This window comes from Spinacia oleracea, chromosome 3 (genome assembly GCF_020520425.1).
Source record: "Spinacia oleracea cultivar Varoflay chromosome 3, BTI_SOV_V1, whole genome shotgun sequence".
Lineage (NCBI taxonomy): Eukaryota > Viridiplantae > Streptophyta > Magnoliopsida > Caryophyllales > Amaranthaceae > Spinacia > Spinacia oleracea.
This window is the reverse complement of record NC_079489.1, coordinates 27730607-27755465: the sequence shown is the minus strand read 5'-3', so window position 1 is coordinate 27755465 and position 24859 is coordinate 27730607. Positions and strand designations below refer to the sequence as shown.

The 24859-nt window shown below is 37.9% G+C and overlaps 3 protein-coding genes across 6 annotated transcripts; 1 reads left to right on the top strand and 2 right to left on the bottom strand.

Annotated features, from left to right (window-relative positions):
* Positions 1 to 3486: 3486 nt before the first annotated feature.
* LOC110800060 (uncharacterized) lies at positions 3487 to 10359 on the bottom strand. Of its 4 annotated transcripts, none has more exons than XM_056840004.1 (11): positions 9893 to 10359; positions 9555 to 9806; positions 8836 to 9009; positions 6415 to 6447; positions 6260 to 6304; positions 6007 to 6166; positions 5779 to 5915; positions 4260 to 4292; positions 4115 to 4159; positions 3854 to 4013; positions 3487 to 3750 (listed from the first exon to the last, which is right to left on the bottom strand). In XM_056840004.1, the coding sequence occupies exons 1-11, from the start codon at positions 10215 to 10217 to the stop codon at positions 3726 to 3728; spliced, it is 1389 nt and encodes a 462-aa protein (XP_056695982.1). In that variant the 5' UTR covers positions 10218 to 10359; the 3' UTR covers positions 3487 to 3725. The 4 variants fall into 4 exon arrangements, with proteins under 4 accessions (XP_056695982.1, XP_056695981.1, XP_056695983.1 ...); XM_056840003.1 differs by having other exon boundaries at positions 8827 to 9009; positions 9893 to 10358; XM_056840005.1 differs by lacking the exon at positions 6415 to 6447 and having other exon boundaries at positions 8827 to 9009.
* A 282-nt stretch (positions 10360 to 10641) lies between these two features.
* Positions 10642 to 12262, bottom strand: LOC110800054 (non-specific lipid transfer protein GPI-anchored 20). Its single transcript, XM_022005338.2, has 4 exons — positions 11803 to 12262; positions 11371 to 11400; positions 11164 to 11223; positions 10642 to 11037 (listed from the first exon to the last, which is right to left on the bottom strand). The coding sequence occupies exons 1-4, from the start codon at positions 12131 to 12133 to the stop codon at positions 10820 to 10822; spliced, it is 639 nt and encodes a 212-aa protein (XP_021861030.1). The 5' UTR covers positions 12134 to 12262; the 3' UTR covers positions 10642 to 10819.
* Positions 12263 to 13678: 1416 nt separating this feature from the next.
* LOC110800051 (non-specific lipid transfer protein GPI-anchored 5-like) lies at positions 13679 to 14545 on the top strand. The gene is made up of 2 exons (XM_022005336.2): positions 13679 to 14097; positions 14297 to 14545. The coding sequence occupies exons 1-2, from the start codon at positions 13770 to 13772 to the stop codon at positions 14404 to 14406; spliced, it is 438 nt and encodes a 145-aa protein (XP_021861028.1). The 5' UTR covers positions 13679 to 13769; the 3' UTR covers positions 14407 to 14545.
* Positions 14546 to 24859: the final 10314 nt, after the last annotated feature.

Genomic DNA, 24859 nt, shown 5'->3' with positions numbered 1-24859 from the left:
ACAAAATTGCAAGTTTGTTAAAAAGCTTACCCAGAGTTCATTTTCTTAGACTTCAATGTTTTATAAGGGTATTAATAATAAATTTTTACTGCACCTCTTGATGAGCGGCATTTATGTCGCTATTAACTAATGAATTCTTTATCCTTTTCATTACTTTTTGCTTGATTTTGCATGCATACTTTTATATCCATTTATATGCTACTTACTAGCTTTGGTCTTGCATAGGTTACATTGGATCATTCCATGGTTTTCAAGAAGAAATAGCAAAAAAACAGAGTTGTGCGCGCGCAGAGGTGCCACATGTGCGCGCGCACGAAGAAGGAATTCATAGTAAGCCAGAAACAGAGTCTGTGCGTACACATAAGAGTGTGTGCGCGCGCACAAAATGCTGAATTTGATCAGTTACTCTTCAAGGATACGTGCGCGCGCACACCCTCAACCTGTGCGCGCGCACATGCATGTTCAAAGGCCTTCAACATTTGCAGCAGTCTCATCACAAGTGTGCGCGCGCACAAATATTTTTTGTGCACGCACAGGACAGAGATTTTTGGTCTTCGCTTTGTGCGCACACACACCATCAACTGTGCGCCCCCACGTACCCTCTTGTGTGCGCGCGCATATATATTTTGTGCGCGCGCACAGTGACGCGAGATGAAATTTTCTTTTTAATTTGTGCTAAATTAGGAAAGCATATAAATAGACGTCTTTTTCTAATTTTTTAAAAAAAGTTCTATTGTAGTTCTAATTTTTAGATTTCCTTAGCTTATAGAGAGAGAAACACTTAGCTTATTTCATTGTATTTGAATCTCAACTTCAATGGTGGATAAATCTCAAGCTTTTAGTAAATTTCTTTCTTCTTACTCTTTTCATTGTCATTATTGTTTTTCCTCTATTGCTTTTCAATATTGCTTACTTATTATTGCTCTTCATCTTCCTAGTTTAGAATTCCATGTTTTTTTATTAGTTGATTTTAATTTTGTTTTGTTCAATTAGCATGATTAATTGTTTGATTTCAACTCTTAGCTTCATTTTCAATGTTTATGACTCTTGAGTAGTTTCATGCTAGGGATAGGGTGAAGCTTGGGAATTAATTAGGGATTTTTTGAAGGGAATTCATGATGATGTTGTGATTAAACTTTGATTTGATAATTAGGATTTCCATGTCTAGTTAGATTAGTAGTTGCAAATGCTAATTGTAGTTAGTTGATTGGAATGCTTCATGCATGTTAGTTTGGCAAGAAGTTGTGAATAAGTATGAGCATGTGGATGAACTAGTTCTAATTGTTAGTTATCTAGTCTAGGGGCATGCGAGAGCTCTCCCTCGGATTTAGGCAACTTAATGCGTTCTATCCGAGAGGTGGCAAATGCAACATTATCCGGTTTCCCCCTAATTGTCATGTCTTTGCAATATCAAAGTGATTGAACCTTCGTCATTCCCTAATGAAACCAACACTATCCCCAATTCCCTAGTTTATTCCATTTGATTTCTTCTTCTAATTAGTTGTTAGCTTGTCACGATTCTATTTCCTTTTCATTTCTAAATTAGCTTGATCTTGTTGAACTCTCTCATACCGTTCTCTTGGGACGATCCCTACACTTGCCACTATAGTCAATATAGTTGGTTTATTTAGGTGGTTTATAAATATTGTTTGTTTGGTTGGTTCTCGTATAACGACGCGGAAAGCGCCTATCACCTCTATTATCCCACATTAGAGAAAAATGAATATAATCTATCTATCTATCTATCTATCTATCTATCTATCAATTATCCACGGAGTATTACTTTATACTAAAATAGACACTATCCCTAGAAAAAATAGACACTAGTAATGACACGTGTCATTTCCTGGTGCAAAATGTTCTCGCCAAAATCCATTTTCCTAAAAAGTATATATGTTTTATGTTATTTTTATTCTCTATCCTCTTTTATAAACAATTTATGTATGGAAAGAAATACTAGTTTATAAATTATGGCAATAATAGATATCACATAGTAATAGTTTTGCTAAATATATTTTGGTAATATTTTAGTCAAATCGGTACATTAATAATAGAAAAATACAAATTCACATATCTATTATCTATCTATTACTCTTTATACTAAAACAGACACCAGAAATAACACGTGTCATTTTCTGGTGCAAAATTTTTCCGCAAAAAATCATTTCCTAAAAAGTGTATTTGTTTTATTTCATTTTTACTCTCAATCCTTTTATATAAACTATTTATGTATGGAAAAAATATTAGTTTGTAAATTATGAAAATAATAGATACCACGTAATAATAATTTTGCTAAATATTTTTTTGGTATTATTTTAGTCAAATCGGTATGTTAATAATGGAAAGTATATTACTCAATATTTTGGTCAATATAGTATATTACGCATATAAAATATGCATATTAGATAAATAAATTTAAATGAGTATGTTCAAAATTTTATAATTATGCAGTAGTTTGACGGATATTCAATTAAATATTTTATAAAAAAAATGATCAAAAATTCCGTGCGTTCACGAGATCTAATCTAGATACGCATATAATATGCATATTAGATGAACTAATTAAATGAGTATGTTCAAAATTTAATAATTATGCAGTAGTTTGGTGATATTCAGTTAAATATTTTGTAAAAAAAATATCCGTGCGTGCACGAGATATAATCTAGTTGGAGAAATGAGAAAGACGTAAAATATTATTCGGGACCTCATCCCTTAATTTATGTATCGATCGTTATGGTGGGCACATAACGACGTAAATGATTGTTGATAGGAATCTAGTATTTATTATAGAATATTGCGATTTGTAGACCGTGCATTGCACGAGTACTATAGTAGTCTACTACAATTAAATTAGTTATCTATAAGCCTATAAACAATAAAATTTTGTGGGTTTCACCAGTAGCACTAATGCATTTTCAAAGGCAAGGGAATGTTTAGAGTCACAAAGTCTACAAAGTAGCAGAGAGCCAAGCCTTGCTCTTCGTGGCTAGATTTTTATGATAATGTCATGGTTATACATTTCTAGTTATTCGGTTTCATACTAGGACATATTTTGTGTAAAATGAAATAAGAAGTTTATGCTTGACTCAGCATATAGGAACATGTGTCATTTATCTCACACAACTATGGACGAGGCAGGGCAATGAGATACCTACGGAGCATGGACGGTTTGATGCTGCAAAGCAAGAATATATTGACAATAGCTCCCACAAGGGATATTCAGTTCCTCAGAGGTAGAATTTATGATGATAACTGGTGTTTTGATGCTTCAATGCAAGAGAATTTTAAGGGTGCAGCAGAGCATAGGTCAAGAGCTACCCTCAGAAAATGATATAAGGATGAATATGAATAGTCTGATGGCTGGAAGTGATTATTTGTTTTATATATCCTCATAATATTTTTTTTCTTGCTAATGTTGGTGAAGATGACTTGCTTTGATGCCATAATAGATACTTCATGACAAACTGATCTAAATAGCAAGCAGGGTAGACAACTAATTACATTTGTGTTATTGCTGTAATAGTGTGTAATGTAAATTGCGGATGCAGTGTAAATTGTTCTAAAAGGTCAGTAGAGAAGCTATCTCAAAGATTGACTTGACATGCTTAACATCTAAACAAATAATTCCTTTCTTTCACTATTTTTGGTTACCAACAAGGAGCTTATGCTGAACTGCTGAACCTGTACATCTAAGAAGAACATATCCGGAGTAGTTGGGAACAGGGTTAACAAGCTCCATCAGCTCCTAATCTGTACATTTGACAGAATTCAAACAACATGAGCTCCACCTGTTACCGTTGAGCGTTTTATGTAAACTACAAATGTAGTGCCTGGTTTATTTGAAAAAGAATACCTGGAGAGAATCAAAGAAAGAGGAGTACTCAAGCTGATCCTTGTTGCTGATGAAGCTTGAGAAGAGTCCAAAAGCAATCCTGGTGGTGCTGGATGTAAAATATCAGCTGCTATTGGTGTCAAGTCCATTTCTGCAGATGGAAGCAGAGGAGTTGGAGAACCTGCAAATCACCACCAACCCAAGGATTATTACAGTACTACTACTAATCACTCGCTTATGTAGAAACTATGATCAAGACTGGTAAATGGTAAGTCAAATTACCGGAGAATTGCTCAGTACAACTAGCATCAATTCCAGATTCTGGACCTGCAGTCATGAGTTCGATGCATTATTTTCTTCATGGTTTCCATCTTTGTTTCCTTAAAAACTCAATTAGCAAATTAAACAATATATGCCAACATAGTACCTGCGCTTTGGAGAGGGGGTGATGCCTCTGAATCTGGCCAAAAGAAGAAGCAGGAAAAGGCAAAACTATTATTCCAGGGAAATGATGGCTTGTTCGTTACAAGGTCCTAAAACAAGTTTATAGTAATATGATTGTGCGAAAAGAAGCCTTCACTTAAAAAGACTGTCCATTGAATTCCTTTAGCACAGAAATTGTCATAGTTTATACTCAATTGTGACGGTACCATGATCTAGTTTAGCCAAGTACTGTCTCATTTGATTGTTGTAGACAGTAGTTCTGTTCTGATTAGTCCGAATGGAGGGTTTCAATTTTCTGCCAACTATACCAACTTATCTTTCGTTACCCCTAATTCTGACAGAATCTGAAGTTCATTACAGTCAATGAGGCAAAGACATCCATCTAATAACATCCATAAAGCCGAAACTAAAAAATCCTACTGAGTCGAATATCATTCATCCAGAACTAACTACATCCAGTGAATTAATACGTATTCAACCCTTTACATTGAGCTGTCTTTTATAATAAGTCGAAACTCATTGCACTGTATAACTAGAGAGCAAGTCATTTCACATTTTCCCTCGGAAAAAAAAAACATCATTACACATTTCAACCAGAAACTCAATATACTGGAACACCTCTAGTGATGTAAATAGATCATCGCTATCATTCATTTTGAACGAAAAAACCCATATAATTGGACATAGTAGAAGGCTTGAAGATGCATCACCCCCCAACACCAAAATATGAGGAACTAGCTAACCTCCTTAAATTAGCATGTGACCAAAACAAGCCCTTCTAACCTCCACCCTAGGAAGAAAATAGTCAAATACAGCTGATGTTTTAGTAGATTGCAGGTAGAACCTAACACACCAAGAATAAACCCGAGTACACTGGTACACCTAGCTCTAAGTGTACTCGGGTACAAGATAGATTTTGTACAACCGCACCATTGACGCTGCCAAAGTACCTCAACACCACAAGTGAAAAAAACAACCAAACATCCCTCATCATTTCACTTTACCCAAACCACCACTCTTTGATTTCCAAAATAAAATATATTGTAAACTGCACAAGCACACACATCATAGCACTATCACAAACAACTAGTTCACAAAGTCACTCCAAAAGTAAATCGACAGTAGCAAACAGAAATCGCGTTAACCAACTTCATATTTTGTTTTGACAAATCATAGTGAAGGGTCGAAAATGAATCACAAAACCTATTGATCACAAACAACGGACTAGCAATTCATATTAACTGTATTTATAAGATAATGGCAGAAGTTTCCCAAATGTGGGATTCAACCTTTTTAGGTTCCCTTTTGATTAATTTTAACTACGGAAGTACGGAGTATATCAATTTAAGTTACAAAGTAAAACTACAAAAATCAAATTAAATACCAAAATTAGGGCTGAACAAATTCTAACTCAAACAAATACAAATTCTTAATGAAATCAAAGAAGCTGGAACACTAATGAAATAAAAGAAATCAAAAGCAAGAAAATGAACAAAACAAACCTGAGCAGAATAATTCGAGAGAGAAATTGATCAAGGAATCGAAGTTACTCTGGCGAGGAGGACAAACGGAGGAGAGAGAGAAGAATTCTAAAAAACACGAGCTCCACTGCCTCCACCTGATGAGCGTTTTATGTAAACTGCAAAATGTTGGCTAACCCATGGTCAGCATAAGAAAAAAAAAAAACAGCAAATATAGTCTCGTCTCATTGTAAATTGAGGCAGGAATACCTGGAGAGAATCAAAGAAAGAGGAGTACTGAAGCTGATCCGTGTTGCTGATGAAGCTTGATAAGAGTCCAAAAGCAATCCTGGTAGCGGTGGATGTAAAATATCAGCTGCTATTGGTGTCAAGTCCATTTCTGCAGATGGAGACAGAGGAGTTGGAGAACCTGCAAAAAATACCATCAAACCCAGGATTATTACAGTACTCACTCTCATATATAGAAACTATGATCAAGACTGGTAAGTGGAAAGGAAAATACCGGAGAATTGCTCAGTAGAACTAGGATCAACTCCAGATTCTGGACCTGCATTCATGATTTTGGTGCAATTATTTTCTTTATGGTTTGCATCTTTGTTTGCTTGATTCCTTAAAAAATCAATTAGCGAGTTAAGCCAATATATACCGACATAGTACCTGCGCTTTGGAAAGGGGGTGATGCCTCTAAATCTGGCCAATAGAAGAAGCAGGAAAAGGTAAAACTATTAGTCCAGGGAAATGATGGCTTGTTTGATACAAGGTCCTAAAACAAGTTTATAGTAATATGATTGTGTGTAAAGAAGCTTTCACTTATAAAGACTGTCCATTGAATTCCTTTAGCATGGAAAATGTCATTGTTCTTACTCAATTGCGACGGTACCATAATCTAGTTTTGCCAAGTACTATTTCATCTGAGTGTTATAGACACTAGTTCTCATCTGATTACTCTGAATGGAGGGTTCCAATTATCTGCAAACTATACCAACTCATCTTTCATTATCCCGAATTCTGACAGAATCTGAAGTTCAGTACACCCAAAGAGGCAAAGACATCTATAATCTACATCTAATAACATCCATAAACCTGAAACTAATAAAACCTACTAAGTCGAAAATCATTACATCTAGAACTAACTACATCCGATGAGTTAATACTTATTAAACCCCTTACATTGAGCTGCCTTTTATAATAAGTCAAAACTCATTGCACTCTGGCCAGTTCATTTCACATTCTCCCTCGGAATAAAATTTCATTACACATTTCAACCAGAAACACAATATACTGGAACACCTCTAGAGATGTAGATCGATCGTTGCAATCATTCATTTGAGATGAAAATACCCATGTAATTGTACATAGTTGAAGATGCATCACCCCCTAAAACCAAAATATGAGTACCTAGCTCACCTCCTTAAATTAGCATGTGTACTGAAACAAGCCCTTCTAACCTCCACCCTAGGAAGAAAATAGTCAAATACTGCTGATGCTGTAGTAGATTGCATATAGAAACTAATGCGCCAAAAATAAACGTGAGTACAATGGTACACCTAGCTCTATGTGTACTCCGGATAGATAGATTTGTACAACGCACCATTGACACTGCCAAAACACCACAAGTGCAAAAAACAACCAAACATCCCTGATCATTTCGCTTTACCCAAACACCAATTTTGATTTCCAAAATAAAAAATATTGTATACTGCACAAGCACAGCACTAACACAAACAACTAGTTCACCAAATCACTCCGAAAGTAAATCAGCACTAACAAACCGAAATCGCATTGGAATCACAGCCAAATTCATATTTTGTTTTGACGAATCATAACGGTGGATGGAAGAAAATGAATCGCAACACCAATTGATAAGAAACGACGGACTAGCAATTCATATTACATGTATTTATAATATAATGCCAGAATTTTCCCAAAATGTGGGATTCAACTTTTTTTTTTTTTTTTGGGTTCCTTTTTGATTAATTTTAACTACGGAGAAGCTACACAAAAATCTAATTAATTACCAAAATTAGGGTTGAACAAATTCCAACTCAAACAAATGCAAATTCTAAAAGTACTCAAAGTAGCTGGAACACTAATAAAATCAAAAGCAAGAAAATGAATAAAACAAACCTGAGCAGAATAATTCGAGAGAGAAATCGATTAAGGAATTGAAGTTACTCTGGCGAGGAAGAGGACAAACGGAGGAGAGAGAGAAGATTTTCAAGTCGTTGAGCGGGGCGCCGAGAATAGGAGGTTGAAGAAGAAGATAACACAAGCAGTGTCCACGGCCAGAAATGAGGATATTGTTGTAGTTGCTACAACAATCGTTGGAAGCATTGGAGGAGAAGTTGCTTGGAGGAGATGCAGTGTATGGAAGACATGGTGAGAAAGAGACCAATTCGTTGCTGCAATTTTCTGACTCCATTGTTGAGGTGGAGAAGGAGAGAGGAAGGAGATTAATTGAGAGGAGAACAATGAGGAGAGAGAAAATTAGAGAGTTGATGACAGCCATTGTTGAGTAATTGAGTTGCTGTGACCTCGGAGATGGGTTTCTGTGGAAAATGAGCTAATGTATAACGGTTTTATATTGTTTGTGGCGGGAAAAAAGGTTTTTTATTGAATTTTTTTCAAGGAGTCTAAGAGATGCAACAGTATAAATTATAATTAAATACAGTAGTAATTACTACTCAATATACTAATATACCCTGATTACTAATATCTTGTAGTATATTGCCTTGATTGATTTTCATCTGAAGAAGGGAATAATAGCCTCGGTGGTGGCCGGTATAATGGTCTCGCGCCGTCACGTTCTATCGACTGACACAAGTCACGATACAGTACAACCTACATGTAAGTCATTTATGTCTCGTATTTGCTTCTTTGCCTAAACTTAATTTTCTTAATTTTTTCGGGTGGAAATTTTTATTTTGTAACATGCTTTCCTAACCAAAGATGTGGCCCAAGAACAACTCAATCACATGCCTCGTACTTTCTCTGTGTTGTGCTTTATGGTATGTATTGTTCATGTGCGCGCACTAAGGGAAGAAAATGAATGTGTGAAGTGAGAAGTACCTTCCTTACCCCCACCTCCATCAAAGGAAAAGCGAGTCTGATCATCAGTGACCTGAGCAAACCCCAGATTCATAGAAATAGGTGTTCTAGGATCCCTTTTCCTTCTAGAGACCACTCTCCAGCCATCATCCTCCCCTTGGGTTGTTTTCGGGATAATTGTACACCCGCGTAAAGGGTAGACACCTATATATTACAAGGAAGCTAATTCAAAATAAGGCAAATATTTTTTCAAGATCACACATAAACGTGAAATCAAGAGTAAATTGGAAATGGGGTCGGGTGTTAGTGGTAATAAGAGGCTAGGGTGTAGTTCTATTGAATTGTATTGTTTCTGTCTCTTTGTTTCAGAGTCAATGTTGTTCATCCACATTTTCCTCCTAGATAGTTTAATTGTGTAAATGAAGATATACTTCCAATGTATGAAAACGGTAGCCAAAATGTGCTAGGCTTCACCACATGAATATATAACTTGAAATAAATTAAAACTAGCATGATAAAAGAAATTCATTGGTTACAAAATCATATTCATCTTTCAATTTCTCTTTTTAGTTAGGCATCCTTCATTTCTCATTACACAGTTACACTTAAACATATCTTCTGACTACAAATAGATGAAGAGTCAAAACATCACAAAGCAAATTTAATTAGGGTATTAAAAAAACCAAGGAATAAACAGCTTAAGAAAACAAGCAAATGAGGAAGCAGAAAAGATGAGGTCTCTTGACTACCAGATGAAGACACATTGTTCTGATTCTCCACTACATGTAGCGTTGAAGTAGCGTTTTTGCTCGGATGTGGCTGTTGCTGTTGCTCCACCACAGTAGAATTGGCATTTGGTGTATTGGGGTCCAATGAACCGCCAATTTCTTGAGGAGGAGGAGGAGGAGGTAGAGGCACTAGGGGCGTTTGTTGAGCTGTACTTATTTCCTTGGGTGGACTGTTTGGTGGAATTGGAAGAGATATCGGCGTTGTACCTAAATCTTCAACGATGAAACGAAGATTTGTGTTAAAAAAACCCAGCAAAATCCTTTCTATGTTGTTGTAGTTGATAGAAAAGAAAGTATACCTCGGCACATTGTCAATGGAGGGACCATAATGTAGCAGCCTGCAGACAAGGACAAAGAGAAAATGGTGGTTAATTGAGGAGCATCAGTCATGAATACGGAGCATAAACAGTGGAACCCAACTCGAAGAGCTTGGTTAAGGGCTCTGCAGCAAGGCTCCAAGAACACATATTCTCCTTGTTGGTTCAAACACTTATCAAGATGTAGGCTCTCAAATGAGCAACCCAGGTCCTGAGATACTATCCTATCAGGGTAAACACACAATATTAAGGTTGTTGCTACAACTAATTTTATGCACATCTTCGCCGTGAATCCCATTACATCCATGGAAGTTCATTACCAAGTGTTTCAACCTACACTATATATTTGCTTTGTGCTATTGAGGGGCAGTTTGCACTTCCTCATTCCATTTTCATGATTCCAACATTGCCCCTTTCCTTTTTTTTCGATTAGTTTTGCCCATCTTCTGCGTCTTAACAATAGTTTTAATAAAATGATGGGGTGGGATTAGTAATTTCAAAGGAGTCACACGAATGGAAAACCCATGTCATGGAAAGGTGAAGGGTGGCAACTATGAGGGAAGGTTAAATGAATGACTTATCGCACAATCAAAGCATTGACTGTATGACTAATAGGTTGAATGAACTGGTAGCCATTCATGTGCATTTTGATCACACACCAAATGTGTGTATCTTCTCTGAATCAAGACCATCTATTAAGTTTCTATGCTGATTTGCACACAGACACAGTATAAGGATAACAATAAAATTTTATTTCACAATAACATGTACATAAATATTTCCTGATAATTAAACAATCAACCTTACAATAAGAAGAAATGAACACACACCCGAAACTAATAATCACAGCTCTCAAAAGAATGATCCTCATCCATATATTACGCAACAGAAACAGAAACAGAAAATGGTCTAGTAGTACTTCATCATCGCGACAGCAACTGATAGAAGCAGGACGGCAGGTGAAATACTCAGAGAAGGCATTGCTGCTGAAGGATTGAGAGAAGAACCCGCTCCTGTAGCTGTGGATGTTGGTGGCAGAGAACCATCTGCTGTAGATGGTGGAGTTAGAGTTGGATTTGCATCAGAGACTGGAGCCAAGGCTGGTGTGTCCGATGTAGGAACTGTACCTGTTATATAGTTAAACAACAGATCAGAATCAGTCTAAACACTGTACTAGCTAGCTAGTATTACAGATTAACTTTTCTCATATAATATATGGAACTGAAACTAAGTTGATGATAAAAGATACTAACCCACGGGACTAGGAGAGATGGAAGATGCAGGGGAAGCAGATGGGCCGAAGGCAGCAGGACCTGCAAGCATCAATAAACATTTATCCAATTAACTAGTCACTAATATATTAGTCAACGACAGAAACTTTAAACAAAGATATTCTAGTTATTTGATTTGATAGTGAGGTTTCATGAAATGAGAAGAGAAAGGATAAGAAGTAATTGTACCTGGAGCTGGAACTGGAGCACCAGGAGAAGCTGAAATCATAGGGAAATTCATTAGGATCAAACACAATAATACTCCCTCCGTTCCTAAATACTTGTCCTGTTTCTAAATATAACGTTCCCTTATAAGTGTTATGTTTCTATTTTTGAACATACACTTTTCCCATTTTTTCTTACACATTCTACAATTTTCCCACTTTCCAATCCCCCATCAAATTTTATTTGTACTTTATCAATAAACAATTATCTACTTTATGCTTTCCCCCAAAGAAAAACACTCCTAATCATTCTTACACCCTTCTCAGCATTCATCCAAATATGACACATATTTAGGAATAGAGGGAGTAGTTACGAAAATTAGCCTCAAATATTGCAAGCAAGTAAACAGGATCCCTTTAGTAAGAAACGGAAGTAGAGGGGTTATAGTAATATCACCTTTGCATTGAAGTGGAACACCAGGTTGTTTGCAAGCCCTGGGGAGAGAAATAGCAGTGGTGCGGTTGATAGGAAGGCGGAAAGGAACACCTCCAGTAACAATTTGACAAACACAGTCAGTACCATTGCTCATAAGATTCCTTAACGAGTTACAGCAATCGGTTGTTGGTGATGATCCGGTGCCACTGCTGTTGGTAAGATAGTTTACGCAAGGAGTAAAGCTTGATAGCATTGAGGCTGTACAAGGGGAAGTAGGAATTTGTGCATAAGCAACAATATTTAGTACCATAAAAGAAGCTGCTAATACTAGAACACCTTTCATCATTTCCATGAGGACTTAATTTTCTTGCAAATTTTAAGTAACAGAAATAAGAAAGATTATTGTATTGATTAATCAATTAAGTATTTCTGAGTTTGGTGATTTTGAGGAGGATTAGTATGCAGTAATTTATAGACAATTTTGTGCTACTTGTATTAGGAGCTGAAAAGAGAGAATATTTGGTAGTTTTAAAGTGGGTTAGGAGCTCAACTACTTATAACTAATTTCTAATTACTATAGGAGACGACTAAGGTTAGGTGAGTTTTACCTGTTTTTGGGGTTAGCCATCTGACTTTGGATATTGCTCATTTTAATGATTGCTCATTAGCTTAAGTAACAGTTATTGTCGATTACGACACTTATAACTGTTTTTGGCATCAGAATAACCCACTCTATTGAATTACTGCAGTTAGAAAACGGACAGGAAGAGTTTTGAGGAAGCTAAGCTCGGGTTAGGATTACATTCATGTCAAAATTTTAAATATTATTCCTATGTCCGGCTAAAGCTAAACGACCACTACAAGTTTCAAAGTATAAATAGTCATTTTCTAATTTTAAATGCTACGGACTATTCTATTCATTCCTATATCGATGTAATTATAATTAAATTTTGATTGAATGTTAAAAACATATACTCTCTCCATCCCACAATAATGTTTTAGTTCAGAATTTCGACACTATTCATAATTGAAAAGAATCTTCTAAATTCTTTTTAATGTATAAGAAAACATATTCATATGTGATTCGTCTTAAGATCGAAGTACTTTAAGAATATCAAAATTTTATATTTTTTAATAATGTGCAATTAGAGATAAAAATGATATAAAATATGCACTGGCAAACATAAAAGTAAAATTCAAACATCATTATGGAACGTAGAAAGTAATTGTAAAATATCGTTTACTACTATTCTAGATCAGATCAAAGTGAATAATATTATACTTGGTAGTAAAAGTAATATTGGTACAAAAATACTAGCTAGTATGAATATGGGATAGTGTCCAATATAAACACTCAACCAATGCCAAAAAATTGGTATCATATATTCATCGTATGATATTAGTTTTGGGTTAGGTAACCTTCTCATAATCCTTCAGCTGGACCTGCGCCATGTGTATTATAGAAGCCACCAGGCCATATTTATATTATTGTCACGATTTTAATTGACTTAATTATATTTGAAAACACGACAATTTAAAACCACAAATGTAGATATATATTTGCACTGGCCTGAAAATGACCACAAAGGGTTCAATTTGTCTTTAAGGTAGTTAACCGGTCAATAAACAACTTTCTTAGTTCACTGTTCACCTAGTACGTGCCCAAACTGCTGCATTAAACTCGAGCCCAAAACTACTTAAAATTGCAAAAACAAATTCATTATATTTGAAAACACGACAATTTAAAACCACAAATGTAGATATATATTTGCACTGGCCTGAAAATGACCACAAAGGGTTCAATTTGTCTTTAAGGTAGTTAACCGGTCAATAAACAACTTTCTTAGTTCACTGTTCACCTAGTACGTGCCCAAACTGCTGCATTAAACTCGAGCCCAAAACTACTTAAAATTGCAAAAACAAATTCAGATATTCATAGAAAATTGAAGTTTCTGGTAAGCTTATTATTATACATCAAATATAGAATAATGGGTGTAGGACAGTTAGGAATAATGAGTATGATAATTATGGTTGTAGTGACATTTTGGGGAGTGGTTAGTAATGCACAGCCAAGCTGCCCTGGTGCGTTAACGTCGTTGACACCTTGCTTGAGCTTTAGCCTTCGAAATTCGTCAACACCGTCTTCTTCTTGTTGCTCCGAGTTAGCTAATATGCTACAGACGGCGCCGGTGTGTCTTTGTAACGTGCTTAATGGTGTTGGTGGCCAACTACTTGGTGGTTTCCTTAATCGGACACTCGCTCAAGCTCTTCCTAGTGCGTGTAATATCCAAACTCCACCTATTACTCAATGCGATGGTAACTCATCAATACTCTATTACTCAAATATTTAGTCATCAAATATATAAATTTTACATTATAACACAGCACAAGTGATCGATCTGTATCTTTTTAAGTTTTTCAAAGTTTTTTTAAATCTTTACATCACATGAGATAATACAATTTATCTTTCCATAAATAAATACGGAGTATTAATTTAATTTAATTTAATTTGCAGGAATGGGCTCTCAAGGTACAGGTGATGGTCAGTACTCTCAAGGATCCATACTAAAGATACCATTGTTGCTTATTGCTATCTTCTTCACATTAGTGGCGTCACATTTTTAATAAATTATCTTGTCATTTTACAAAATTCCCTTATATTATGTACCACCAATTATACGAGTAATATTCTTTCAATTTGTATGGCTGCTGCCTGTTTTTGTAATTACATGCACTATATATATTACAATTTACTTACATTCAATTAAAAAAATTACAATTGATTCTTACCGAGTACGTAGTAAATACCAATAAGTTCATGGTCTATTAGTTTAGATTGAGCGGAACCGAATACGAAATACTCAAATACATTATTGTCCCAAGCTCTACAACGTAAATATTTTGATGGTATGTTGAAGGAGAGGTCGGATGTATCTAATGCGAGCAAGGGTATTCTTAATAATGTTGATGTACTTTAAAAAGTATCAACATGGCAGTGGCAAATTGGCTATAGTAGGAACCAATCAATTTGTCAAATCATAAAATGGGCCGAGTCCATCTCTTATTGCCCCAGTGATGTTGATGATATCGAGGAACTAAATTTCAATATCAGAGAGTGAGAACATTTGAAGTTCTGGTTTGTAAGCAATGCACATATAGAAGTAGCCATTCAACCCTGCTTGTTCATTCATTCATTTTGTGATAAAAACTGTTTTAACAAGGAGCATTACAATGCCTTATATAGGCAGCGTATCTACATGAAAGTTGGTGCCCTAAAACACCTCACTAATCCCTAGACATGTGACTAAGGAAAAAGACAAAATAGTAGATACACTTTCACATGGGACAGCTTAAGGAAATAACAACTATATGGCCCTAAACTACTACTACAAACTGGGCTGGGCTTCAGTTGTGGCTCATTGAGGCCACTATTCTCAACACTCCCCCCTCCCCCCCAAGCTGAGAGTGAGGAGGAAGAACACACTCCCAGCTTGGAGAGAAGGTGATGGTGTTGCTTTGTAGACAACAGCTTGGTGAACACATCAGCAAGCTGGTTTGTAGCGTGCACATAAGTAGGTTTGATGACCCCATCAGCTGCTTTGTCTCTGATAAAGTGACAGTTAATGTCAACATGTTATGTTTTCTCATGGTGCACTAGATTAGCAGCTATAGCCAGAGCAGCTTGATTATCACACATGATAGGAGTTTTTTTGAGATTTTTCACCCCTAAGTCGTTGAGGAGCTATTTCAACCAATATTTTTTTTTTATGATAGTAATTAGTAACATATAGTGCAGTGTATAATTTGCAATTTTTTCCATGTTACGTGATTGATAATTTTCATATTAATATTAGAAAATCAATAGTAATAGTGCAGTGTATTATTTTCAATTCTTGCCATAATAAATGAACTTGTAATATTACTTGTAATATACTCCGTACATTGTTCTATGATATGGAAGGAAACAAATTAGAAAATTTATAGTTTTTAAAAGTTTCTTTAATGGAGTAGACATTATAAAATTAAATTAAAAAAAAGTCAAAGACACATCGAGAGATGACACGTGTCAATCATGATGTGTATTTTAGTACATAGTTATTGAAGTTATTGATTGATTAAAAAATATATATTTAATTAGATAATAAAAAAATTGTTGATTAACATATGATTAATTATTAATGAATAATTTTAAAAATTTTAAAAACAATTTTTAAAATGTTATTACGAGGTAAAGTAAGGAGAAGAGATAAAATAAATAAAAATCCATTGTTTTTTTTTTTGATTCATCGGAGGTTAAGAAACCAAGAAAAGAAAAAGAAAGCACAAACAACTACATCTAGAGGGGGACTAGCCGTGGAATAGCCACGCCTCTCCTGTCCTCACTAATTATTCTACCAAGCTCTACCGGTGCATTATGGAAAATATAAGTCTCGATGTGGTGAGCGGCTCCATGGTTTGCAAGCCAATCTGCTGCTCGATTTCCTTCTCTATAGACATGTAGGAGCTTCACTGTCCATTCTGGACACTCAATCCTTGTGAGACAATCTTGGAGTAGGTGTGTGCATTCGCTGCGGCTTATAGTTCTGTTTAGAAGGGCCTGCACACATGCCAAATTATCCATTTGGACAAGTAGCTTCTTGATATGTAAGCTCTTTGCCAGTTCCAAGCCTTTAGATAATGCCTTAACCTCTGCCATGAAGGCTGAACATTGCCCAAAGCTTGCTGCAAAGGCAGACACGAACACTCCCCTGTGGTCTCTAATTATACCACCACCCCCAGCCGGGCCTGGTGTCCCTTTCGCGGCTCCATCCACATTCAGAGAATACCAGCCATCATGAGGTGGAGTCCATCTGATATAAGTTTCATTCTTTGGTCTGCTTCCATTGCTAGTTACATCATACATTCCATCAATAACTCTACGAGTCTCATCGTACCGCACTTGGAGAAAGGCTCCTTGGTCGATTGGTATAGCATCTTGTCGCCCAAAAATTGCATTGTTTCTCCATCTCCAAATCCACCATAGAGCAATGCCAAAGTATGTAGCCCAGACCGGGTAACCTTCCTCATCTTTGTGGTTCAAGTTTTCACTCACCCATTTCTTCAAGGGGCTGTGATAGAAGTGAGCATGGTCTGCAGGCCCCCCTAGTCTGTTCCATATTACTTTAGCCATGGGACAATCTCGAATGATGTGGAGTGTTGAATCCTCTCTTGCATCACATATAGCACATCGTGGGTTATCCGTCATGTTCCTCTTGAACCTGTTCAGGTTCCCCATAACTCGATCATGACAAACAACCCACATGAAGGCACGTATACGTTGTTGGACCGGAGCCGACCAAATCATGTTCCAGCAATCATCATCTATGGAGTCACTGTCATTTCTCATTATACTAATTGCAGACTTAATGGAAAATTTACCTTTAGAGTTGCCTTGCCAATAGATAAGATCTGCTAAGTTAGGGTCATTCTTTAACTCATGTGCTTGAATGAGTTTTAGATGTTCCTGCTCTAAATAGGGGGCGAATACCTCCCATTTCCATCCTTGTTCATGAGACCACATTTCCTCCACCGTGGCACCCGCAATGTCAGCAGGTATAGGTTGTGTTACTACCTCACATAGCGGCACTGCAGCAGCCCATTTATGGTCCCAGAATAGCGTGTTTGCACCATTCCCTACCGCGCTTCTCATTCCTTCACATAGAACCTTGGAGTTTGTTGTGATACCTCCCCAAACATTAGAGCTGACGGCCTTGGGAACAAACATGTCGACATCACATCTTCCTTTACAGTACTTATACCGGAGGACCCGAGACCATAAAGATGTAGGTTCATTAAGTACTCTCCATCCTAATTTAGTCAGGAACGCCGCATTGGCTTGCCGACTCGATTTTACAGCAATGCCACCTTTCTCAATTGGTTTTTGGAGGTTTTCCCACGAAATAAGGTGTGTGGTCCTCCTTTCATCCGTTCCTCCCCATATGAACCGTTTGATCCTCTTGTCAATGCCATCACAAGTCCCTTTTGGTAACTTAGCTGTTTGCATTGAATACATTGCCATAGTTGAGATAGTTGAATTAGCCAACGTAATTCGGCCCGCAAGTGAAAGATACTTGGCCTTCCAACCTGTTAACCTTCTGTCAATTTTTTCACATAGGTGACTAAAGGTTTCCTTGGTTACACGGCTCGTAAGAGTGGGCATCCCAAGGTATAGGCCTAAGTCTTGTGTTGATTCCATGCCAAGTTTATTGCAAATTTCCTGCTGTACTCGTGGGTCAGTGTTGTTGGAGAAGTACACTCGAGACTTGGGGAGGCTAACCTTCTGCCCAGATGCTCCACAGAACCTCTCTAGACATTCACGAATGACCATGGCCTGATCCTCCTTAGCTTCTGCAAATAATACCACGTCGTCTGCAAAGAATAGGTTGGATAGGAGTGGGCCGTTACGACTTGCTCTTATAGGTTTCCAACGGTTCTCAACAATAGCTTCTTCGATGGTTTGGTAAAACCGTTCCATACACATAACAAACAAGTACGGAGAAAGAGGATCGCCTTGTCTTACTCCTCTAGTGGGCTTAAAACTGTCAGTAGGTTCTCCATTCCAGAGTACCCGAAGGGAGGCTGTCGTAACACACTCCATGATTATATTTACCAATAAGAGTGGTAAGTTCATTTGCAGCATTGTATCTCTAATGAAAGACCACCTAAGGCGATCATATGCTTTCTCAAAGTCGATTTTAATTGCCATGTACCCTGTTGCTCCTTGCTTCTTTCTCATTGTGTGCAGGACTTCTTGAAAATCACTATGTTGTCTGTTATTTATCGTCCCGGAATAAAGCTAGCTTGGGTGTTGGATATGAAGAAAGGGAGATGAGGCTTGAGCCTATTAACAATTACTTTTGTAATGATCTTATAAGCAACGTTGCACAGACCGATAGGACGAAACTGAGAGGCCAACTCTGGGTGTTCTGTTTTCGGGATCAAAACTATAAAGGTCTCATTAATGAGCTCTGGCATTCGTTTACCTGACAAGACCTCCATAACTTGCTTGTGAACGCTAGGTGCAATCAAGTCCCAATTCTTTTGATAAAAAAGAGCTTGATACCCATCCGGACCCGGGGCTTTGAGTGCTCCTAGTTGCTTGATTACCATGTCAATTTCAATTGTGGAGAAGGGTTTTGAGATAGTGTCCCAATCCCTACGTGGTAGCTCCTGGAACACGTCATGTGGTACGTCAATATGGTAGGTGCTTCCTTCTTCTTTGAAAAGTTTGGTGAAGTATGATACAAAGTGGTTTTTAACCAAATCTTTTTCATGTATCCATAGCCCATCATCACCTTTTACAGCTACTACTTTGTTTTTCCATCGACATATTATAGTGCTTAATTGGAAAAAACTGGTGTTGCGATCACCATTTTTAATCCAATCTATTCGAGCTTTTTGGTACCACATAAGCTCTTCCCTTTCTAGTATGTCATCCAGTTCACGACGGAGCCTGCTTTCCAACTTGAGAAGACCTCTATCATGCTGAGTTGATAAGATAGCTTGTATTCCAGAGATACGAGCCATAATATGTCTCTTTTGCCTGAAGATATTACCAAATACTTCCCGGTTCCATGTTTGTAATTCTACTGACAGCTTCCCGAGGGCCCTCATCAAAGTTTCGTTCTTGTCCCATTTATCGTGGATCAGTTCTTGGAATTTTTCATGAGTGAGCCAAGATGCTTGGAATTTGAAAGGTCTATTCAAGCTCTTCAGTGGGGTAAAACCATTCGGAGAAACAAGAATGGGGCAATGGTCTGATTGTAATGCAGGCAAGTGTTTAACTTTGGCCTTGTCAAATCGCATACTCCAGTCTCCGTTGCAAAGTGCTCTATCTAGTCTTCCACTATGGCGTGTTTCAGGTGTCAGTCCCCTGGCCCAGGTGTGTGCTGCACCCGCAAATTCTACTTCCACCAACTGCATATCATCAATCCAGTCATTGAACAACCTTGACCTTCTAGTTGTCTCAGAGCATGAACTACTCCTTTCAGAAGGAAACCGTGTGTCATTAAAATCTCCTGCTAGTAGCCAGGGTTTGTTATGGGTTCGAGCAAATTCTTTAAGTTCATCCCATAATTCTTTCCTTTTTGAAGGATCCGGGCTTGCATAGACAGCAGTAAAGTACCACGGTTGAGCTCCCACCCTAGTTATGTTCATGGTAATGTGTTGATGGTGTTTAAGGATAGGTTCAACCGTGACAAATTCCGGTTTCCAGTAAATCCAAATGCCACCACTGAACCCCATTGCATCAACTCTTGTGTGCCCACCATAGCCTATGATTGAGGCAATTTTTTGGGCCTGATTTCCCCCCATGTGTGTTTCAATTAGGGCTAGAACATTAGGCTTGTGCATTCGGACTACTTCCTTGAGTGCTGAAGTGAAGGCTGTGTTTCCCGCTCCTTGTACGTTCCACACCATACAAGAGATCGGTAAGTTATCCGGAGCAATATTCGGGATTCTATCTTCCATTAAAACTGGTATTGATGATAAGGAAGTCATATATGCTTGACTGATTAAGCGCATGATACGGTTAATCTCAATGGGTAGCATCAAGTTCACCACCAATTCTGGCAGTTCCGGGGCAGACTCCAGCCACGAGTCCATCCTTACCTCCAATACATGAGTCAGGGGGTTCGCCTGCACCAGGTATAGCTCGTCCGTCGCTTTCCCTACACAGAGAGTCTTCTCTGTTGGAACTGATAATTGGACGATGTGGGGGAGTGGAGGTATCATCTGAGGGATCTTGGGGTTGGCGAGATTGTGCTTGAATTTCTTTGCTTCGAACAGCTTGAGTTATAGCTTGGGATTGGGCTTGGAATATAATCATATCATTCTCTTTTCCCTGGGTTGTTGCTTTTATGGTAGGCGTTGAGAGATTTTGGATAGAATTAGGATCAATGTCATTGAGCACATTGAGGAGTCCTTGATTGGAAGATTTCCTTTTTTCTTGATATATTTTGTTACCTCCTTTAGGTAATGTGGATTTTTGGCTTTGACAGGAACTTCTTCCTAATTGGAAGGGATTATTATTTTTCATGAAATTTGGAATATTTTGAGAGGTTGCACCCAAATCAACCGTTGACATATTGACTAATTCGTCAGTCGAATAATTTCCTTCCATATCATCCTTATCTTTACCCTCAGTTGTATCTTGGTTCGAATTTTCTTGGTTTTCCAGTACCGCAAATCTCGAGCCAATCCCTTCAGTCACGCCTGAAATCACGCCTTTCTTATTTACTGCATTATTCTCCTTGCTTTGACCACTTCTTCCGGTAGTCCTGTCATCACTTCCGGTAACTTTTCCGGCTGCATTATTCTGTTTTTCCGTTCTTGGGATCCTTTTTGAAACAGGTTTCTTGACCAACATCCAAGAGCCAAAATCCTCCAGTTCTTCCGGGTTATTTTTCTTTGGTTGTTCAGAGATTCTTGTTTCAATCAACCGGGTGTGAATATCTTCCATGGCAGCCTGATTTTCAATGTGCAAGGTTGGGCAGTTTTCCTCATTATGTCCCATGATCCCACATTTAAAGCATATCATCTTAATCCCCTCATATTGCACTCTCCATACCTTCCCTTTCAACCAGAATTTAGAGAGTAGAGGCTTAGTGAGGTCAATTTCAACACTCAGTCTTGTGAACTGTCCTCTGTCAGCTTGGGCAGTTGATTTATCAACTCGCAATACCTTTCCAATCTTAGAACCAATTTTATGGAGGAAGTTGATGTCAAAGTACTCTACCGAGAGATTGGGTATTCTCACCCAGCAGTAAGTATTTTTAGGGGAGCATTATCTGGAACAAAGTTCGGCACCCACTTACGAATTGTTAGGTAGCAGTCGTCTAACATGAAGGAAATAATGCCCTTGGTCCAAGTATGCATTCTATGTTAAGTCTAATAAATGCGGTTCAGTATTAATTAACAAGTTAATAATTCAGTGAGATCAAGTGAGCTGAATGCCTAGCTAGAGGCCGCTTCAGTTCAAGTGGAATTAATGATATTAATCCACAGCTTACTCTTGACTGAACCCGTAGGGTCACACAAATAGTACGTAAACGGATCAAGTATTTAATGGCATTAAATACTCCATCTATGAATATTCGGAACCGACGGATCTTGGTTTCAGTGGGAGCTAAGATCGTCACAGGCAAGAAATGAATACTCCGGAAACGATGATATTGCCGGAAACGGAAATATGGATCGTATCGGAAATATGAATATTATCCAAGTCGTAGATGTTGCCGGAAACGGAAACATGGTACGTATCGGAAAATATTATTGGAAATGGAAATATTACCAGAATCGGAAATATTGCCGGAAACGGAAATATTGTCAGAATCGGAAATATTGCCAGAATCGGAATATAATTCCGAAAACGGAAATATTAAATATTTGTTCGAAACGGAAATTAATTCCGGAATCGGAAATATTAAATATTGTTCGTATCGGAAATAGATTCCGGAAATGGAAATTTAATCGGAAGCGTATCGTACGAATTAGCATCGGACGAGGCCTGCCGGACGAAGGCCCAGCACGAAGCCAGGCCATCGCCCAGCAAGCACGCACGCCACAGCCCAGCGCGCACAAGGCCGCGCATGCGTGGGCCGCGCTGCGTGGGCTGCTGCTCGCATGCGTGGGCAGCCCTTGTGGCTGCCGTGTGTGTGTGAGTTTGAGCTCATGCGAGATTCCTGAATCTGCAAGAGTCAGTGTATGATTAAATGTCTATTCCTATTGGATAAATTGATTAAGTAGAATTCATGTAGAATTCTAATTCCAATTAATTCGCATCCTACTAGGATTACGATTCCTTTTCCATAACTCTATAAATAAAGGCCTAGGGGTCATAATTTATACATAAGTTTCAAAGTATTCAAAAGTGAGGTTTTTGAGAGAAAATTCAAACACCCATCTTGCCCCAAAAGTGCCGAATTTTCTGAGTACCTTAAGGGCGATTCTAGTTGGTCAATCTTAAGGCGGATCCGGACGTGCTGTGGACTTTCTACGGAGGGACGACACTTGGAGTCCTAAAAGACTTGTTCTTGTTCGGTTCGGGCGCAGCTAGGGAAGGCACGCAACAAAGAGTATGCATCTAATTATGCTATATGATTATGTGTAAATAATATGTTTCCTGGGTTAATGGTTGTTTCCGCATGATCTATGTAAATGTCATATGTATCATAACCTAACAGTGGTATCACGAGCCCCTTATTATTTTCATAATCTAAATTGCATGAACATGGTTAAATATTACAAATTTGCAAGAATTAAAAGGGGTGATTAATTTTCGTAATTGTTAATTAATTGCAAATTGCGTTTATTTAATTATATGTACGCAGTTTTTCGGCAGTTTCTTCATTACTCATCCGAATTGAGTGATTTTTGTGTCAATTCCGCATGTAAAAGGCATTCTAAAATTTTGACAAAAATAGTATTTTTCTGCCGAACCCAGAATTCTCAAATTCGAAGCCTAACTATGACTTTTCGAAGGTTTTAGTTTTTCGGATGCAAAATTTCGTAAATTTAAGATGTTAAATTAAATATTTGCGATTCTTGTTGATAAATCTTGAATTTTTGATTGACCTACTGCATATGTTTAACAAGTTTGAATGCCTAGTCTTGTTAATTATGCAATCTAATTTGTAATTATGATTAATTTGTTGAAAATTAGAATAATTTAGAATTAATTTGATTTTCATAATTAATTGTAATTTAATTAGAAACCTATGATTAAAAACCACCATAAAAATTGTAAATTTACGATAAATTTTAAATTTTTATGACCTAGACTTGAATCCATATCAATCGGAAATCAATTGGATAATAAATTTTCGATTTTTCGCCCTAAAATTATGAAATTAATATTATTTATTAATTTGTCATTAATTTTAAATATAAATTTTAAATTTTTATGCGATTCGTTCAAATAACTTGCACGCACGAAGCAATGGACGCTTCGTGTTACCCTTAAGGGGTGTTGTATAATGCGGGCATGCGACGACGAGCAAGGGAGCTCGTCGCCCGTGCGGCACGAATGCAATGAGCAAGGGCGTAGTGCACGAGCACAAGGCAGCAGCCCTGCCTTGTGTCGTGTGCCACGAGCAATGAACGGATGGGCATGGGCGAGGGGCGAGCCAAGGCAGTCGCGTGTGGGCAGCAAGCGAGCTGCGCCACAGCGCGCGCTGCCTCGCACAACAGCGCGCAGCCTCGTGCGCAGCGAGCGCAAGCTCGCGTGCCACGAGCGCTGCGCACAGCATCACTCGCGCGCACAGCGCGCGACGTCGCCCGCCCAGCGAGCGATGTCGCGCACCAGCGAGCGATGGCTCGCGCGCGCGCAGCGAGCGATCTCGCGCGCCAGCGAGCGATGGCTCGCGCGCACCAGCGAGCGATCTCGCGCGCCAGCGAGCGATCTCGCGCGCCAGCGAGCGAACCAGCGCGCCCAGCGAGCGATCTCGCGCGCGCACTGCGAGCGATAGCTCGCGTGCGATGGGGCGCTGTGCGGAGGCTTGCGGATAGGACAGCAGCAGCTATGCGACGAGCGCATGGGCTGCGCGCACATGGCCAGCAATGGCTGTGTGCGTACGGCCCATGGGCGTGCAACGCGTAGGGTGTTTGCGTTTCGATTAGATCGTTTTTGAATGTTTAATTTGAAAATTTCAGTTCACGTAATTTTAATTGATTTTAAAATTAATAATTTGAATTAATTTCTTGGATTTTAATTTTGAATATTATAATTATAATAAATGGAATTTATTCTAATTATTTTACTAAAATTAAAATCATGAATTAATTTAAATGCGACTGAAATTAAATTAAATTTTGGATTCAATTATAAATTTATATGAGCTTTAAATTTTAATTAAATTTGTATGTTTCCGGTTAGACTAGAAATACAATTTTATGTTTAAAATTAGTAAAGCATATGAATTTATTGGTTTGAGTGGGAGCACTTTTTAGTCATAAACTCTTGATTAGGTCTACAAATCCTTAAGGTTAAAACAACTCGATTAGAATTAATAAGGACTGAATAATTGGTAGATTATTGGTG

What these genes read in the sequence shown, in the direction of transcription:
- LOC110800054 (XM_022005338.2), bottom strand. Translation starts at nt 12,133, where the DNA reads ATGGAAATGATGAAAGGTGTTCTAGTATTAGCAGCTTCTTTTATGGTA. An exon ending in TGTTCCACTTCAATGCAAAG is followed by an intron (nt 11,401 to 11,802) that starts GTGATATTACTA and finishes CTATGATTTCAG; the next exon opens with CTTCTCCTGGTGCTCCAGTT. An exon ending in CATCTCTCCTAGTCCCGTGG is followed by an intron (nt 11,038 to 11,163) that starts GTTAGTATCTTT and finishes ACTATATAACAG; the next exon opens with GTACAGTTCCTACATCGGAC.
- LOC110800060 (XM_056840003.1), bottom strand. Translation starts at nt 10,217, where the DNA reads ATGGATGTAATGGGATTCACGGCGAAGATGTGCATAAAATTAGTTGTA. An exon ending in CTTTCTTTGATTCTCTCCAG is followed by an intron (nt 5,916 to 6,006) that starts GTATTCCTGCCT and finishes AACATTTTGCAG; the next exon opens with TTTACATAAAACGCTCATCA. An exon ending in TTGTACTGAGCAATTCTCCG is followed by an intron (nt 4,014 to 4,114) that starts GTAATTTGACTT and finishes GGTGATTTGCAG; the next exon opens with GTTCTCCAACTCCTCTGCTT.
- LOC110800051 (XM_022005336.2), top strand. Translation starts at nt 13,770, where the DNA reads ATGGGTGTAGGACAGTTAGGAATAATGAGTATGATAATTATGGTTGTA. An exon ending in ACCTATTACTCAATGCGATG is followed by an intron (nt 14,098 to 14,296) that starts GTAACTCATCAA and finishes TTTAATTTGCAG; the next exon opens with GAATGGGCTCTCAAGGTACA.